At 44.9% G+C, this 17,348-nt stretch overlaps 1 protein-coding gene and 1 long non-coding RNA gene across 3 annotated transcripts; both read left to right on the top strand.

Annotated features, from left to right (window-relative positions):
• Positions 1–5,606: 5,606 nt before the first annotated feature.
• On the top strand, positions 5,607–17,245 carry LOC140848896 (uncharacterized). Of its 2 annotated transcripts, none has more exons than XR_012130179.1 (2): positions 5,607–5,945; positions 15,641–17,245. It is a non-coding gene; the product is annotated as an uncharacterized lncRNA (long non-coding RNA). The 2 variants fall into 2 exon arrangements; XR_012130178.1 differs by having other exon boundaries at positions 15,636–17,245.
• On the top strand, positions 6,597–8,455 carry TACSTD2 (tumor associated calcium signal transducer 2). The gene has a single exon (XM_017651121.3). The coding sequence runs from the start codon at positions 6,753–6,755 to the stop codon at positions 7,719–7,721; it is 969 nt and encodes a 322-aa protein (XP_017506610.3). The 5' UTR covers positions 6,597–6,752; the 3' UTR covers positions 7,722–8,455.
• Positions 17,246–17,348: the final 103 nt, after the last annotated feature.

Here is a 17,348-nt window from a genome sequence, read left to right as displayed (position 1 = left end):
CAAAGTCTAAAATATTCACTATCTAGCCTTTTCAAGAACAGTTTGCTAACCCCTGCTCAAAGTTTTTAACATGTATGAACTCGTAAGCCTCATGATAGTGTTATGAATAGGTTACAGATGAAAAAACAGAAGCACAGAGATGTTAAGTGGTTTATTGAAAGTCCAACAGTCAGTAGAGGATGAGGTCAGGATTTGCACCCAGGCAGCTGGTTTCTGAGTGCCTCCTCAAAACCAAACTGCCTAATGGTTGCACGAACTGGCTCCGTGACCTTGCAGCCATCCTCCCACTGTCACTGCTAAATGAGGCCAAGGCATTGGACTTGGGGTGGGAGAGTTCTTGAAATGAATAAACTGCAGGGAATCTGTGACAACCTCTGGAAGCTGAACAAGGCTTTGTGTTTGTGTACAGTTGCATTTATTTGAGGAAAGAAACCGTCACTTTTCTCAGAAATGGATTCCATAGCTCGGAACAGATCAGAGCTGCAGCATTGGACTATCTTTCTGGAAAGTCATCTTCAGTTTTAACATTCTTTGATTTTATTCATTTGGACTGTTATTTTCACCCCTCAAATGTTATCTCTTTAGGTTATCTTTCTCCCAAATGTTATTTATTTCAGTGGACTTTTTAATGTAAATTTTAACTACTGGGTTGTGTTTTTCCCCCCACCCCCAAAGAAAGCTCTACAAACTCATCATTGAGAAAAATGGGAAAAAACAGACAAGCTTAAGAGTAAGTTACAGTTTTCTTCTGATGTATATTCTGTAATTCTAGGTGAAAAATCCACGTTAGTGGTGGGGGGACAGGAACTGTGTTTTATAACCCTTTGTTGTAATTATATGTTTCTATGTTATTAAACAAATATGTCCAGAGCCCCCACTAGGCAGTTATAGTTACATGGACCATGAGATCCTCAGAGTCAGGGGTTTCGAGCTATTTGCCTTTTATCCCCTTGCCTAGTATAGGCTTGGAACATGGTAAGCACTCAGCAAGGGTTTGAAATGAATTAAATGATACCTGGCTGGCTGGCTGAATAGATGGCAAATGGATGTATTAGGAATCAGTAGTGTGGGAGGTGAAAGGGGGTACAGGGCGCTGAGCTGGTTGCCTTTTAATCATTAGCCTCCCATGATCAGGGAGGAGCTTTTGAGGGCAGTCCTCATTTCCCATCAGCCACACTTTGAAAGGGTATAGCTGAAGTTCAGCTGGCAGAGCCAGAACCTCCCACACAAATCCAAAGAAATGAGTCCAATTTCTTGCATCCCATTGAGGCCAGACAAACAATGGGGGCTTTCTGGCCCTTTGTCATGGACCCTTACATCCCTGCATTAGAGAACAATGAATTCTTGTCTCTCCCCTCTGTGCCTGTTTCCGAAGCTTCTAAACTTTTCCTCCGTCCCACCTCTTTTCGTCTCTACTTCCATCCACAGTGAGAGTCTAGTGACTCACAACTGCTGAGAGTAGGAGTAGAGAGCAGACCCCTCGTACACTCAGCTCCTGGACCAATGGGACTGATCTCAAGATGACCAGCCACAGAGGCAGGGAAGAGTGGGAAGGCAATCTCAGCAGGGGACAGGGTTGGGTTACCGTGTGCCCAAGGTAAGGGAAGCACAAGAGCTAAGGAAACCCTCTACCTCCAAGGAGACTGGAAGGTTCTGTCCTGCTCTGGCACTTTGGACAAGCCACTAACCTGCACTGGGTTGGCCTTTCTTCACCTGCACAGCACTGATAATGCCTCATCTGCTCCCCTGCAAGGGTGAGTTCAAACAAGATGTCAAGTACCGAAACTGTAAGTTATCCAGTAAAATGGAAGCCTTATCCTTACTTGGATTCAGTTGAGAGACTTTTGATGCTCTGATTCAGCATTTGTAGAAGAAAAAGAGGTTGGGATGCAGTTTGAATGTGTACATTGGTGAACTTGAACAAAGGTGTGGTGGAGTTTAAAACATGGGTTTGGGAAATTCACGTGGTCTGCAGCTGCACGGTGTAACAGCAAGAGTGTTGTCCCAGGTCAGACCAAGATGGACATGAGCCCCAGCTCTGCCAGGCACCAGCTTTATATTCTCGAGCAGGAGCCCTTTTGCGTGAGTTTCCTTCTTTACACAGTGAGAATAACAGAAGCAACCTCAGATGTTGCAGGGTTAAAGGTAACACATGTTGATGGCTGGCCCATATTAGGCTCACAATAAAATGTAGATTATTATAAGCATTGCCCAGAAGCCATCTGTTCCTAAAAAGAAGAAATTAGTGGACAGATAAGGGAACAGGTTGGGTTACATCTACCTATGTAGGCAAAGGAGTAGAGAGACAAGACAACAGGAGCCAAAGCCCTTCCTTCCCAGCCTCCCAGGGATCGTCTGCTGGTGTTTCCTGAGGCTGTGCATTACATGACCTCACTTGTTGAACCGGGGCCACTTGGTGGAAAGGATGCAACAATCCAGAATGTGAGGCTGGCACAAGAGGAAGGATGAGGGTCTAGGGATGTTTCATCTAGAGAGGGACCAGGGAAGGAGCAGGAAGCAGAGAGGAGGAGAACCAGAGGACAGGAGAGGTGGCTTCAAATAAATACCTGAAGAACCATCGAATGGAAGGTGAAAATCACTTACTCTTTGTTGGATCAGTCTATGAAAATTATAGAGGCAGAGAATTTCCCTAAATAGTATGACAAACTTTCTCATAAAGCTGCTTGGGACTGGGATGGGCTGCCTTGTGGGGAGGGATATTTTATGATCCCAGGTCACACATGAGCACCTGTTTAGGATTTGGCGAAGGGGTTCCTTTTTTCTCCTTCTCCTACCTCTCCAGGATGGGAGACTGGAATAAATAACCTTGGAGATCCTTTTCAATGATTCTAAGGCACGTCACTGGACCGGGCCTGCCCAGAAAGGCAGGCTAGTTTGGGAGTGGCAGCTGCAAATTTGAGACCCCTCACCACCAGCCCGCTCCTCCAGAACAGCTGGAGGTGCTCAGAAACAGCAAACACTTGCCTGCCCCCTCAATGGGGCATCTCCATCATCTGGCTAGTTCTGGGAAAGGAAGCACGGTGGCTCATGAATGCGGGGTCTGAAAACTGTGGCTGCCTCGGACTGTCGTGACAAGATTTCTTCATCTCTCCTCATCTGTTGCTCCAGCTCTCCGGAAACTGAAGGGCCCAAGACTCAGTGAGTTACTACAAAGTAACCACAAAGTGACTGGGTGTTTTATTGACTTTTCTGCAAGTGCATAAAGCCTTGGAAAAGAAGCCAACTGCCCCTAGAGGAAGAGACCAGAATGAGAAGGGAGCTCTTTATGCTTTGCAATTCATGACAAGATCATGAAGAGAGAACCATGGACAGGAGATCCTGAAATGGAACCTGTCATGACACACACTTTTCAGAAGACATTACACTCACTTTTCAAATCTTGATGAACTACAAAAAACAAACAGAACCACAGACGTCACAGCAAACCTCTCAAAAAAACTGAGCAAGGGCCCACCCAAATGAGCAAATGCAAACAGAGGAACGGGTTGTCTTTCCAGAAAAGTGAAAAGATCAGACATTAGGCAGCCAGATCCAGACCACACCCATGTTTACCATTCCATGACTCTTCAGAAAGAGACTAAACTGTGTCATGGGAAAGTGTAGATGTTCATGTCCTCAGATGTGGGTTCAAATCCCTCCTCTGCTAATTCCTAGCTGTGTGACTTTACGCCTCAGTTTTCTCATTATGTGAATGGGAATAAGAGTAATCATTTTGTAGAGTTACTGGGAGGAATATGGAATTTATTTACAAAGTGTCTGGCACAGTGTTGGTAACCAATAAATGGCAGTTCATATTAATAACAGAAACTATGGAAATGGAAACAAAGCAACTAGAAGCAAATCAAAAAACTTTGCCCCAAATACTTCTTCCAAAGCTTAACTGGAGGGACTGGTTTGATTTAACATTTTATTATAAACATTTTAGTAATAGCAAATAAGGAAATACAGAGGGTATAGCCATCTCCTGGCTCTTTTGAATTTTAACTCTTTGCAATACTTTAGTCTTATATTTTAGGTTGAGTTAATACCTATCACATTGAAGATAGAGTTGTGTACCTTATCTATTCATGTTCTGCATCCCCGCTTCCCAGATCCTGGGCTGACTTCCCATTCTTTCTATGCTCCATTTCTGGGGACCTCCTGCCTCCATCCTGAGTTCCTTTACAGCCCAATTCTCTCTTTGCATGTTCTGCATTCTAGCTACTTCCTTTGGGGCTCCAAGCTCTCTCTGAGGAGGAAAGGAACCCCTGACTGGCCTTCTCACACTGCCCATGGCCTCAGCAGCCACTCTGTTCAGAGGCCAAAGATGGCTATGGTCAGGCCAGAAAGAAGAGTAAGGGCTCTTACCAACATGGTCCAGGCAGCTTCATTTAGGATAATCCCCACAGTGTCTCCATTATCATAAAATAAAAGAAACCAAGCGTAAGGACCTCACCATGGCCTGGCAGTGCAGAACTCAAACCAGGCTGTCGTGTCATGGCAAAGCAGAGACAGCAGGGACCACTTCCACTCCAAACCAGTAGTTCAAGACCTACGTCTTAGGGTTTCAGGCATGGGCTCACTGTTGTGCCCTACACAATTAACTATTTTTGCTCTTCACAAAACCTGAACTTTCTAAAACATATTTGTATAATTAAAGGAGAGAAAGAAAAATAAAAGAGAACCCAAAGGACATATGAAGAGACTCTAACCTCTTCACCCCTTCAGTCCTTTTCCATCTTTGTTCATTGGTGTGTGCATTTGTAGTCAGGAGACCTGGATTCCAGACCTGGCCTCCCACTTACAAGCGTGTGACCATGAGCAAGCCCTCTTTTCCTCCCAAGGCTTCTGATTCCACATCTGCAAAATAGGGATAATATATTCACTGCCTACTCCCCAAGGCTGTTGTAGGGATTTCAGCAGATAATGAGAGTAGGAATGTTATCTAGATATTTTCCATATTTCTCAAACCTGGGGGTCAGGTTGATGAGGGCTTTCAGAGATTCCCCTCCCTAATGCCAAGTTTCTTGGGGTTTTTCTTCAGCAATTCCCACAATCACCAGTTTTGTGTAGAAACTTTGTACGATCTTGTGTGCTAACCTAAGAAGTATGAATTTTATCCTAAGAACCAAGAGCACCTCCTGCTCTGTGCTTGAAGGTTCTCAGCAGAGAAGAGCACAGATTTGTGATAGTGAAAGCCTTCTCTGACAGAGTCTGGATTGAGTTTTGGAAAGAAGAAAAGAAACAGGAACCTAATTAGCCTAATTAGGCTATTGGTTCAAGAACATAAACAGAGACAGTGGGGGTAGAGAGCAGAGGAATATTCCCACAACACTTGGTGCTTGTAGGTAAGAAATTGCTCCCCCCCCCCCATATCTCTGCTTTCTCTCACCATAAAGGCAGAATAATATATTTCCACCTATTTGCCTCAGGAATTGCTTGAAAATTAATAGGCTAGAGGCCTGGCTGGCTTTCATGTGTTAAACAACACCCTGTACTACTGCTGGTGTTCATTAAATGCTGAACATATAAAATGTGCTTTGATAGAGGAGCTGGGAATAATTATAGCTTGCTAATTATTGTTAATTTTACCACAGCTTTGAAACCCTGGACTTTCTCAATGATTCAAAAGAGATTGTAACCCCTCCATCCCATTAAAGTAGCCAGACAGTGGTAGACCAGAAATTTCCCACAGGCTCCATTCTGTCATTATTTGCAGTGGTTCAGCTACTTACAATGGTTTACAGAAAAAGAAAGCAGTGGTTTGCTCTTTTCAAATCAAATTGCACAAAGAACTCTTTATAGTCCTTCTGGTTCTTTCTGAGAATTTGTGCTTTTTCATCCCCCTATTCTGAGTATATGCATAAATATTATGTGTGTGTGTAGAGACTAAAAGTGTTCAACAGACCTGGACAGAAGGACTCCTGGGTTTTACTCACATCTTGGTGAGTAACAGAATGGCTTCCTAATCTTTTCCAGATTCTGCTCCACTCCGTTTCCATAAACATTTATTTAAGGTCTCCTAACAGTCAGGCAGAGTACCAGAGACCCCTCCGAGCAATTAGGAAATTGAGGGCTGGTCGACTTTAAGTGTCTAAACCTCATTTGCATCACCTATAAAATGGGTCTGAAAGTCCATTCCTGTCAGGACTGAGGTGAGCATGAGGCACGGTTTGTGAACTGTAAGCTACAGAAACGTGTGCTTTTATGAGAACTGGGATAGAAGTGGGAAGTGAAAGAACTTAAGGCAGGCGCGGGGCTAGGAACCAACCGGAGAGAGTAAAGGAGGGAGGGGCATGGGACAAAAGCGCGCCTATCCGCGCGCCGAACTTTTCAATGAAATTCGTGAGAATTCCAGGCCTGGAGAGCAGCGGGGATGCCCCAGGTCCGCTAGAGACCTCGCGGTTGGCCGTCCCTCCCAGGTGCCCCCCCCCCCCCCCCCGCAGCCCAGGTGAGTATCGGTTTTCCTCCCCCGGGCTTTCGGTGCGGAGGAGGAGGGAGCTGCCCGCTCCCCTGATCCTATCGCGGGCGGCGTAGGGTGGGCCGTGCCTTCCGATGGAGGAGGACGCAGGGCGGGATGTGTCACCCAAGTGCCAGTGGGTGAGTCGGCAGCCGAACCAGCCGGGCCGGTATAAGAGCGGGAGGGGGCGGCCCGCGGCAGACGCCTGAAGACTGTCCCAGACGGCAGGGCCCGATCAGCAGAGCCCCGCGCCTCTTCCGCCCAAGACCCGTCCGCGCTCCTCGGCGCCGCCATGGCCTCGGGCCCCGCGCTGCCGTCGCCACGGCTGCAGCTGCTCCTGCTGCTGGTTCTGGCGGCGGTGACCGGCCGCGCGGCCGCGCAAGAAAACTGCACGTGCCCCACCAACAAGATGACCGTCTGCAGCCGGGGCGGCCCGGGTGGCCGCTGCCAGTGCCGCGCGGTCGGCTCGGGCTTCGAGGTCGACTGCTCCACGCTGACCTCCAAGTGCCTGCTGCTCAAGGCGCGCATGGCTGCCCCCAAGAGCGGCCGCGGGCTGGTGCGGCCGAGCGAGCACGCGCTTGTGGACAACGACGGCCTGTACGACCCCGACTGCGACCACGAGGGCCGCTTCAAGGCCCGCCAGTGCAACCAGACGTCGGTGTGCTGGTGCGTGAACTCGGTGGGCGTGCGCCGCACGGACAAGGGCGACCTGAGCCTGCGCTGCGACGAGCTGGTGCGCACCCACCACATCCTCATCGACCTGCGCCACCGCCCGGCCGCCCGCGCCTTCAACCACTCGGACTTGGACGCCGAGTTGCGGCGGCTCTTCCACGAGCGCTACAAGCTGCACCCCAGGTTCGTGACGGCCGTGCACTACGAGCAGCCCACTGTCCAGATCGAGCTGCAGCAGAACGCGTCGCAGAAGTTTGCCGGAGACGTGGATATCGCGGACGCCGCCTACTACTTCGAAAGGGACGTCAAGGGCGAGTCGCTGTTCCTGGGCCGCGGGGACCTGGACATGCGCGTGCGCGGCGAGCCCCTGCTGGTGGAGCGGACCCTCATCTACTACCTGGACGAGAAGCCCCCCCAGTTCTCCATGAAGCGCCTCACGGCCGGCGTCATAGCCGTCATCGTGGTGGTCGTGGTGGCCCTCATCGCCGGCGTGGCCGTCCTGGTGATCAGCAACCGGAGGAAGTCGGGGAAGTACAAGAAGGTGGAGGTCAAAGAACTGGGGGAGTTGAGAAAGGAACCGAGCTTGTAGGTACCGGCGGGACAGGGGGTGGTGGGGTACCGGACTGCGCCAGGTTCCCAGACCAAAGTGAGGCACGGACGCTTCTCCATTCTTGGCCCAAAGAAGACATTTGTTCTCCCATATTCCTGCCTCTCCTGCCCCATCAAGTTTAATAGATCATGGTTTCAGGGTCACCTCTCTGACTTCCGTCTTGAAGGAAGCATTTCTAAAATTCCTTCCCTTTCGGTCCAACAAGAAACCTGACTCGAAGAGCTATGAAGTTTGGCATAGGGTTACGTATGAGAACGAAGAGTCTTTGTGACAACCCAGCGTCGTTTTCAAGTGACTCATCGGTGCTGAAGGCTTATTATGTGCGTTTAGGTGGGAAACAGCGCTTTTACTGTCTTGGATTTAAGTTACTTGATTAGCTCCGCTTGTATCCTGGCCTTCCTGATTAGAAGGGGAATTAGCTAATTGAGCCCCTGTAGTATCCTCATTTTACTGTCTTTTGTCTGATGGACCATATATGCCTGTCACCCGGAAAGAAGTCTGTTTCAGCTGCTGAACACATTTTTTAGATGTCTGCGTTTGAGGGCAGACTCTGCCCCAGAAACTCAGCGTCTGGTGGTCTGCGCGTCCTTATTACAGCTGATATTAGTAATGTTTCTTTTGTAAAGTGTTTGTACATATGTCGTCTTTGATAATGCTGCTGTGATTTTTTTAAACACAGATTTAATAAAATATGGAAACGGCACAAACCAAAACATGGAGTTTGTGAAAACTTTTCCTAGATTTATGTCACTTTGGTCTCTTCCGATTTTCCACGACTCAGATTTCTTATTTCGAATTCTAACACTTGTTTGCAGGAGCAGGCATTTCATATTGCCACTCTGGTGTTTCCTGAGATAACTGTCAGGTCAAACCCTGGTCTTTCTACGTAAGATGATTTGGAAATTTCCCTCAAACTGCAGGAGGGTGGGTTTGGGGGAGGAGGTTAGAGCTAGCTGCTCTTGTTGGGAAAGGGGAGGAGCCTTAAGCAATCTCTCCAGCACGGAAGGAATACGGTTTCAGGACCCGTATCTCCTTTGAATCCCGGCAGTACGCGAAGCAGGTGATACTACTCCCTTTTAGCCTTTGGCCATACACTTAATCCCCAAATATTGTGACTCAGAGAGAGATTAAATGACTCCTACATAGTTACAGCCAGGTGGGCCCTATGCTTTGGCTGTGTATGTGCGCGCGCGCAACAGGCAGCCCGTTTTGCTTTTACGTGTAATGTGCTTTGAAAACGTTTACTTCCTATAAGCTGTAAAAGGTAACAACCTGTCTCCTTCACACTTATCTCCTGGTTTTCACTCATTCACATTCATTTATGTGAGACAATGTGTGTTAGAAGGTCCCTGTGGGGTAGCCCACAGATAAACACTTTCTGCAGTTACAGGGAAATCTGCTGCGACAGTGGGCGTGTACAAGGGTGGGAGTGGCTGGTAAATCCAACAGGCAATAGCTAAATCCAGGACTTCAGTTTCTTCCTCTGGAATGCGTCTTTAGCTCCCCCTCCTTCCTACTCTTGTCTGCGACTCCCTCCAAGACGGAAATAGCGGTAAGAATTGTGGGGAGGAGCTCTTAGCCCTACACTGGAAGCTTGGGGCATGTAGGATCGCCAGACATCTTGAAGTCTTGCCTCTTGCCAGGGAAGCACTCTCCTCTGTCCCCCAAAGTACTCTCAGTACTTAACAAGAGGGCTTAACAAGGGGAGAGGGCGGATGTGGGCTGGCTTCTCCGCCGTGGGAATGACCGCCCAACGCCGAGGTTACAATGGGACCTATAACTATGAAAGACTCCACTCTCTGGCTCCCTGGGTGCTTTCAGCTTCCCGGAGTCATTGAAGTGCCTGAGCTTGAAAAGGGACCTTGGCGATCACCTGTAACCGAACCCCTTTTTTTGCGGAAGAAAGGGCGAGTGATTTCTCCAGGTAAAGTGGCACAGCTGGAGCTAGAAAGTCCCTTGATTCCTAGTCCGGTGTTCTTTTCACTCCATCAGGCTGCCGTTGTTTCAAGAGTCACCTCAAAAACTATCACTTGACTGCCTTAGAAAGTAGGATTGAGTGGTAGCTAAACAAAAGAAAAAAAAACCGGAAGGAGCCCATTCCTTCATCAGAAGGCAGTTTGGGGATAACTTCTAAATTTCCACACTAATTCGGGGCTCTGAGTCCTTGCACTTTATTGTACTTCACAGTTGCCACAGCACTTGTACATACACCATTTCTGAGACACTGGCATACTGGAAACAATCCAAGTGTTTACAAATTTGAGTTAAAATCCTGCTCCACTGGGCAAGCAAGTCAGTAAACTCCCCTGTTCCTTCATCTGTTGAATGAAACTACAAATCTGTCTCTCACAATTGTAAAGATTAAGTGAAGTGATGGAAAACAGTGCCTACAATAGCCTGGGCACTTAGAGTTCAGTGTATCTTACATTTTCTCCTCTCCTATAGATTATATCCATTTCCTATGTCAAAAACTGAGAGGTCCAAAGAGGTTGAGTAACTCATGGCCACATATGCTCCATGTGCCAAAGCCAGGGTTTAGAAACTTTGGTTCCATAGCCCAGGTTGCTATTCCAGGCATCACCTTTGAGACACCTTGCTTATTCACATCTTTCAAGGAAGAGCCCCTCATACTTGTGTTTTGAAACTCAGCTTGCTTCTGCTGAGGACAGGACTAGCCAGAACTAGCTATTACTCAGAGTCTAGCTTCCACACCCAGGATTTCACCTGAAAATTTCCATTTACTTCTTTGTGCGTAGGCCTGGGGCTGCCTTTGGAAGGAATATGAGGAACAGGTGTGGCTTACCCAGCAGGTTGCAACTTGTCTTCTGAATCCTGTGGGAGGCTCATTTTATTTCCTTGTTTCAGTTACGGGGGCTTTCTCCACTCTTGCTATTTCCTTAATTGAAGCAATTTAAAAAATCCCACCATTTCTCCCTGCCTAAATATTTTTTTTGGCTGCAGTGTGTCCAAACAGAACCACAGAAATGTCAGAGCTGGATCATTTAGTCCACACCTCCATTCTACAGATGAAGAAACTGAGGCCCAGAGAGGAGACTGGATTTACCCAAGCCAGGCAGATGGTGGCAGAGCTACCCTAGAGTGCCAATACCATGACTTCTTTCTTGTCTAGTATTTCTTCCACTTGCCTACCTAGTCTCCTGTTTATTTTTATTTTTTCTTTGATCATTTCTGTTCTTAAATTGTTGTGGATATTCTTCAGCTTTTTAATATCACTTAAATAGGAGAGATACTTTAGTTAAATGTAAAATGTATGGGCCTTGAAATTACCTGGCCTTTCATCTTCCTGTTTTCTTATTTGTAAAATAGAGTTTTATCTAATGTGCTTGATTTTAAAAATCATATATATGCTATGAAAGATTGAGTATGTGTGTCATAAATGATTCCTCTTGTTAAAATGACTGAAAGGCCTCAAGAACCCAGGGAAAAAATAGCTAGTAATGGTCGCCCTCTCTCCAAAGCAATGTGAAGAGCACTTATCACAACACTTTCTCAAGGGGAGGGACATCTCTGTCCCTAAACTTCTTCATGAGGGGGATTCGAACAACCTTGGAAGTCACGTATATACAAAGGTGGAGTCATGGCCCACCTGGCTTGTATAAAACAGGTGCCAATGCCAAATGGGACACTCATCTTTAGCTGTGGTGTGAGAAAGAAAAAAATGCCTTTTCCAATTACATTATTATTGGGTCTCTTTAACAACCTTTCAGCATGCCTTTTACCTGAACTAGTATGAATAGCTATATTACTTTTCCTGTAGCAGATGAAAAAATTAAGACACTGCAAGTTAAATTACTTGCCTATGGCACACATCTAAGTAATACGTATGATGTTAAGTAAGGCATAATTTTAAAATGAGATAAATGTTCTAAAGAAAACAAGCATATATTGGAGTTCTGACAGTCTTAGGGGAAGTCACATCCTTAAGGAATCAATGTGTGTGATCTGAGATGCAAGGTATGCGTAGATATTAATTATGCACTAAGAGAAGCATTCTGGTAAGGGAGTACAGCTTGTAGAAATGTCCTGGAGCAGAGAGAGTATGGCTTATATGGGCACCTGGAAGTAGACAAGCAAGGCTGGAATGTGGATAAGAGGGGATGGTGGTGCTACACAGGCTGAAGACAGACCATGGAAGCCCCTTCAGGCATATTAAATATTTTGATGCAAATTTTTTGTGCAAACTAGCAAAGGTCATGCCTTCTGTCTAGACAAGCAGAAAGGCACATCCTATCTAGAGTTGGAATGAACCCTGCCATGCAGGGCTTGATGAATGGGCTGGTGGGTACCTTATGTGATGGTAAAGGGGCCTTCTTCTCAGTGATGATACAGCCTCATCTCCCCTCCCCCGTCTCTGCCCAGTCGAGAGCATAGGGAAGTCATTGAAAAACAAATTGTCACAGAGGGGGTGACATAATCAGGTCGTGTTTTCAAAAGATCACTCCCACTGGAGCATGGAGAACAGACTGAAGGCAAGAGTAGAGGAAAGGGAAGAGAGAAGACCCAAAGAAGAAGAATCTCAGGTGAGAGATAAAGGTATTTTGAACTGAAAGCTAGAACAGAGGAGTGATGCAGATGGAGAGAAATGGGTGTATCAGAGGGACACCTAGGACATAAAACCATAGGATTGGGGCTCTCTAGTCCCCTCCTGGCCTGAGCCAGGAGCTCTGTCTTCTTGCTTTATCTCTAAATAAAAGCCTCTGCCTTGCTCTCCTAAAAAAAAATTAAATAAAGAGGGATAAAAATAAAATAATAAATAAATAAACAAATAAAATCATAGGATTCTACATGGGGGTGGTGAGAAAGAGGAGGTGGCAAGAATGGCTCCCAGGTTTCTGGCTTTGATAACTGGTGGCTATCGAAGTTTCTCACTTTGATAACCAGTCCCTGTGACAGGGAACACGGGAATGAGAATGTAACTGGTGGGGGTTAAATGGTGAGTACGATTCAGACATGTTGAGTTAGGCCAGGATTTGGATGTATTTGGTGACTTACGGGCTACAGATGGGAATTTGGGAGGCATTGGCATATTGGTAATACTTAAAAAAAACATGAACAGGGATGTAATTGCCTAGGGAAAGGTGCAGACCGAAAAGAAAAGAGAACTAGAGCCATGCTTCAGAACACTCTTGCACGTCAGGGCCAGAAAGAGGAGAATGAGTTGTTCAAGGAAACCAAAAAGTGTCAACACTGGGGCAGGGGATGAAAGAGCAAGCACAGACTGATGCCAGGAGAGAGATCAGGCTAAGTCAGAAGTTGGGGGCCGCTGACCAGGCTGGGGAGGAGAGTGTTGGTGGAAGCAGAGCCAGAACCAAGAGAGACCTGAGTGTCTTTTTCTACATTTACGGCTATTGTCCACCCCTGCCTGGTGTTTGGAGGCAGCCAGCTGGGAAAAAGAGAGGGTTGGGGTAAACAATTCAAGGGACTAACTGGTGAGGGTGCTGTGGGGACGCAGGTGACTGAGTCTGCCTGGGTACAACTTCCAGCAAAGCTTCTTGTCAGGGTGTGATCATGGATCAAGTTACTTAACCTCCCCATGCCTTGGTTTCCTCACTTATAAAGTGGGGACAGTGAAACCCTACCTCCTCATAGGGTTGGTTAGAGAAGTAAGTACTAATACATGTAAAGGGCTTAGACTAGTGCCTGGCACACAGCAAGCTCTCATAAATGACCAAAGCAAGCCCCATGAAGGGAACAGCAGTTTCATTTTATTTACCTCTGCCTTCCCAAAGTCTAGCACAGTTCATGGAACATAGGAAGTACTCAATAATTAGTGCTAATAATTAATGCTGATTAAATGGTTGGATTGATGAGATGGGTGTGGATGTCTCCCTGAAGGGCTAGTTTAAGCCTGGGAGTTTAAACCAGGTCAAATATATACCTTTGACATTTGGGACGGACCAGTCAAGGAATTAAATTTCATATGCTTCTATCCATATCACACCAGTAAAAATAATATTCAGAAGCAAAAGGAAGAAAAAGAAAGCTACTTAGGACTCCATGAAGGCTTTTTAAGGAAAACCAATATGGAACACATTTAAATAATTTATGAGTGAAACAAATACAGAACAATAAGCAAGGAAAACACAGCACAAAGTAATATGCCAAAAGTTAATAGCTTTACTATATAAAGAACTGAGAGAAATTGATTAGAAAAACAGTTATCTAATTAAGGCCTCAGCTGTGCATCTTTGTGCCAATTAGGAAGGGCACCCCTCTCTGGGCAGATAAATTAGAAAAAGGTGCTCATCTAGTTGGACCCAGTCTTGCAGTGCAAGCTCAACAAGTATACAGGTAAGTAGGTACCTTTGTATAAAGAAAAATGTGCCCTTCTCGGTTAAGGGGTCATAGGTAGATGATTGGAGTCAGACTTGATTTTGACCACTGCACCCCCTGGACTTCCGTGCAGTGCATACACAGAACGACCTCTGAGACAGCCCTGACTTCAGTACAAAATGGACAAAGATTATGAATAGACAATTTCAGAAGTAGATCTGCAAATGACAATAAACATCGTTTACATCTAACATCACCAGTAATCAAATCAGTTCAAAGGAAAATAGGATAAAAATTTTCCTTCGTGAACTTAATAAAACCGGTATTAGTGCTGGTGAGGGAGATATTAAATGGTATAACCTTTCTGGAAAACAAGTTGACAAAATCTACCAAGCCTTAGAAACGTTTATTTTCTTTGACTTTCTAATTCCATGTCAAGGAATTTATGGTAAGGAAGTGAACAGCGGTGCAAACAGAGGTTCATGTATAAGACATGTTCCTGCCCCAATTTTATAGTAGCAAAAACGATGGGAATAATTTAAATGTCCAACAACAGGGGGATGGTTATACAGGCCCACAGCTCCTTGAGAACTGGGAATTTTTGGATTTTAGAAGGATAATATGGTGTGACAAATCCATGCTCTAGAGATGGAGATATCTCTGAAATAAAAGTGCTTATTGAGCTGTTACCGGTGCTAGCCAGAAAAAGGACTGAGTCTTGGGAAAAGACGTTTCTGCTTCACCAGCGGCCAGGCCAGTTACCAGAAACATGTCTTCTAGACTCAAGAAACAGGGAACATTTATAAGGCACCTCATGGTAAGCGAGTTGTTTTATTTATATGGCCTATGATAAGGAAGATGGGCTAATGGGAAGTGGGGAAAGTCCGAGGTTAGGTAGTTAGTACATAAAGAAGGCATGCAAATTGGTTGTTGGATTGTCAGGGACTGTTCACATGTAAGAAGCATGAAGTGGTTCTGGGACCTTCTAGATCATTGTTGAAATGACTTCATTCAGGAACATGGTGTCTCTGGTTGGCTACAGCCCATAGCTGTTGGTTGATTACCTTCCCTTGTCTCTTCTCCATTTTCTGGCTCTTATAGCACTAAATTTTAGTTCATCTCAGAATTTTTTTCCTTCTCAGGGGCGTACGTTATTTAGCACCCTCAGTAGGGTCTGTGGCAGCATCTTTAACACATCCAGATGTCTGCCATGAAACTTACTGATAGGCACACTATTCGTTATAAACAGACCATCAATAGCCATGGGCCACCCCAATGAGCTGGCACCAAACTTTCAAAACTCTTGTTTTTCAGACCATTTTGTATTTGTAGATATGGATTGTGGGTCTGTACACATTACAATATAATCCTTGAGGACTTTTTAATATGGGAAAATGCTCACAATACATTGCTAAGGTGTGTGGGGATCACAGAATGACTCACTCCATTTGAAAAAAGAAAAATGGGAACAAATTTGTGATTTTAAATGCGCAATTTGCTGTTTTGAATTCAAACAGACTATAACTGCCTTTGTTTTCCTCTTTTTTTTTTCTTTTTTCTTTTTTTAATTATCAACTGGAATGGTATAATCTTCAGCAGTGTAGAACTCTGTCATTACCGCACTCAGTTTTCTTTGAACAGCCTGCTGGGATAGAAGAAACAGAACCCCTCCTTGGCCACCTTCGGTTTGGTGAAGTAGAGAATGAACCTTTGGATATGCAACAGAAGGCCCCTTGCTTGGGGGAGGGGCAAAATAACCTAAACTGCTTCGTGTAAAGAAGTGGGAGGATACCACAAAGGAGGTAAGACTATGCAATGGGGAAAAAACAGTCTCTTCAATAAATGGTGCTGGGAAAACTGGACAGCTACATGCAAAAGAATGAAACTGGACCACTTTCTTACACTGTACACACAAAAAAACCTTGCAATGGAGTAAGAACCTAAATGTAAGACCTGAAACCATAAAAGACCTAAGGGGAAACAGGCAATAAACTCTTGCTTTAGTAATTTTTTTTCTGGATCTGTCTCCCTAGGCAAGGGACACAACTGGATCTATATCAAACTAAAAAGCTTCTGCACAGCAAAGGAGACCATTAACAAAAACAAAAGGCAACATATTGAATGAGAGAATATGTTTGCAAATGATATATCTGGTAAGAGGTTAATATCAAAAATATATAAAGAACGCATACAACTCAACACCAAAACACAAATAGTTTGATTTAAAAAAATGAGTAGAGAATCTGAATAGACATTTTCCCAAAGAAGACATATAGATGTCCAATGGGCACGTGAAAAGTTGCTCAACATCACTAATCATCAGGAAAATGCAAATCAAAACCACAATGAGCTGTCATCTCACACAAATCAAAATGGTCACTATCCAAAAGACAAGAAATAACAAGGGTTGGTGAGGATGTGGAGAAAAGAGAACTCTTTTTGGTTTACCCTTTTTGAACCCATGCACTTGGTGGGAATGTAGTAAACTGGTACAGCCTGTACAGAGGAACATATAGTGACTCAAAAAATTAAAAATAGAAATACCACATGACCTGGTCATTTCACTTCTGGGAATTCACCTGAAGAAAACAAAATCATTAACTTGAAAAGAAATCTGCACTTCTATGTTCATCACAGCATGATTTACAATAGCCAAGATATGGAAGCAACCTAAATGTCCATCAACACATGACTGGATAGAGAAGATGTGAAACACATGTACAATGGAATATTACTCAGCCATAAAAAGAATGGAATCTTGTCACTTATGACAACATGGATGGACCTAGGGAGCATATGCTAAGTGAAATAAGACAAAGACAAATACTAGATGATTTCACTTATATGCAGATTCTAAAAAACAAAACACACATACACAGAAACAGAACGCAAAAAACAAAACCCAATATCAGACTCAGAAATACAGAGAATAAATTGGTGGTTGCCAGAGGGGAGGGGCAGGGGACAGGCAAAATATGCAAGGGGAATCAAGAGGTGCAACCTTCCATTTATAAAATAAGTAAATCTTGGGGATGAAAAGCCAGGCATGGGGAATACAGTCAGTAATATTGTAATACCTTTGTATGGCAACAGATGGTAACTATACTTACTGTGGTATTTCATAATATATATGAATGTCAAACCATTATATTGTACACCTGAAGCCAATACAATATATCAACTGTATATCAATAAAGATAGTAATCAAGTGCTGGAGTGAGGGTAAAGTTTCCAATAACGTTGTTAGTATTAGAAAAAAAAGAAGTGGAAGGACATTTTTTGGAGTTGATTAAAAGTTGAGAGTGGGAAAAA

The sequence above is a fragment of the Manis javanica genome, chromosome 4, assembly GCF_040802235.1.
Source record: "Manis javanica isolate MJ-LG chromosome 4, MJ_LKY, whole genome shotgun sequence".
Taxonomy (NCBI): Eukaryota; Metazoa; Chordata; class Mammalia; order Pholidota; family Manidae; genus Manis; species Manis javanica.
The sequence above is the reverse complement of the archived record's forward strand: the minus strand, read 5'-3'. Positions and strand labels throughout refer to the sequence as shown.

Bases quoted from the DNA above. Each gene is read 5' to 3' on its own strand.
- TACSTD2 (XM_017651121.3), top strand. From the start codon at position 6,753: ATGGCCTCGGGCCCCGCGCTGCCGTCGCCACGGCTGCAGCTGCTCCTG.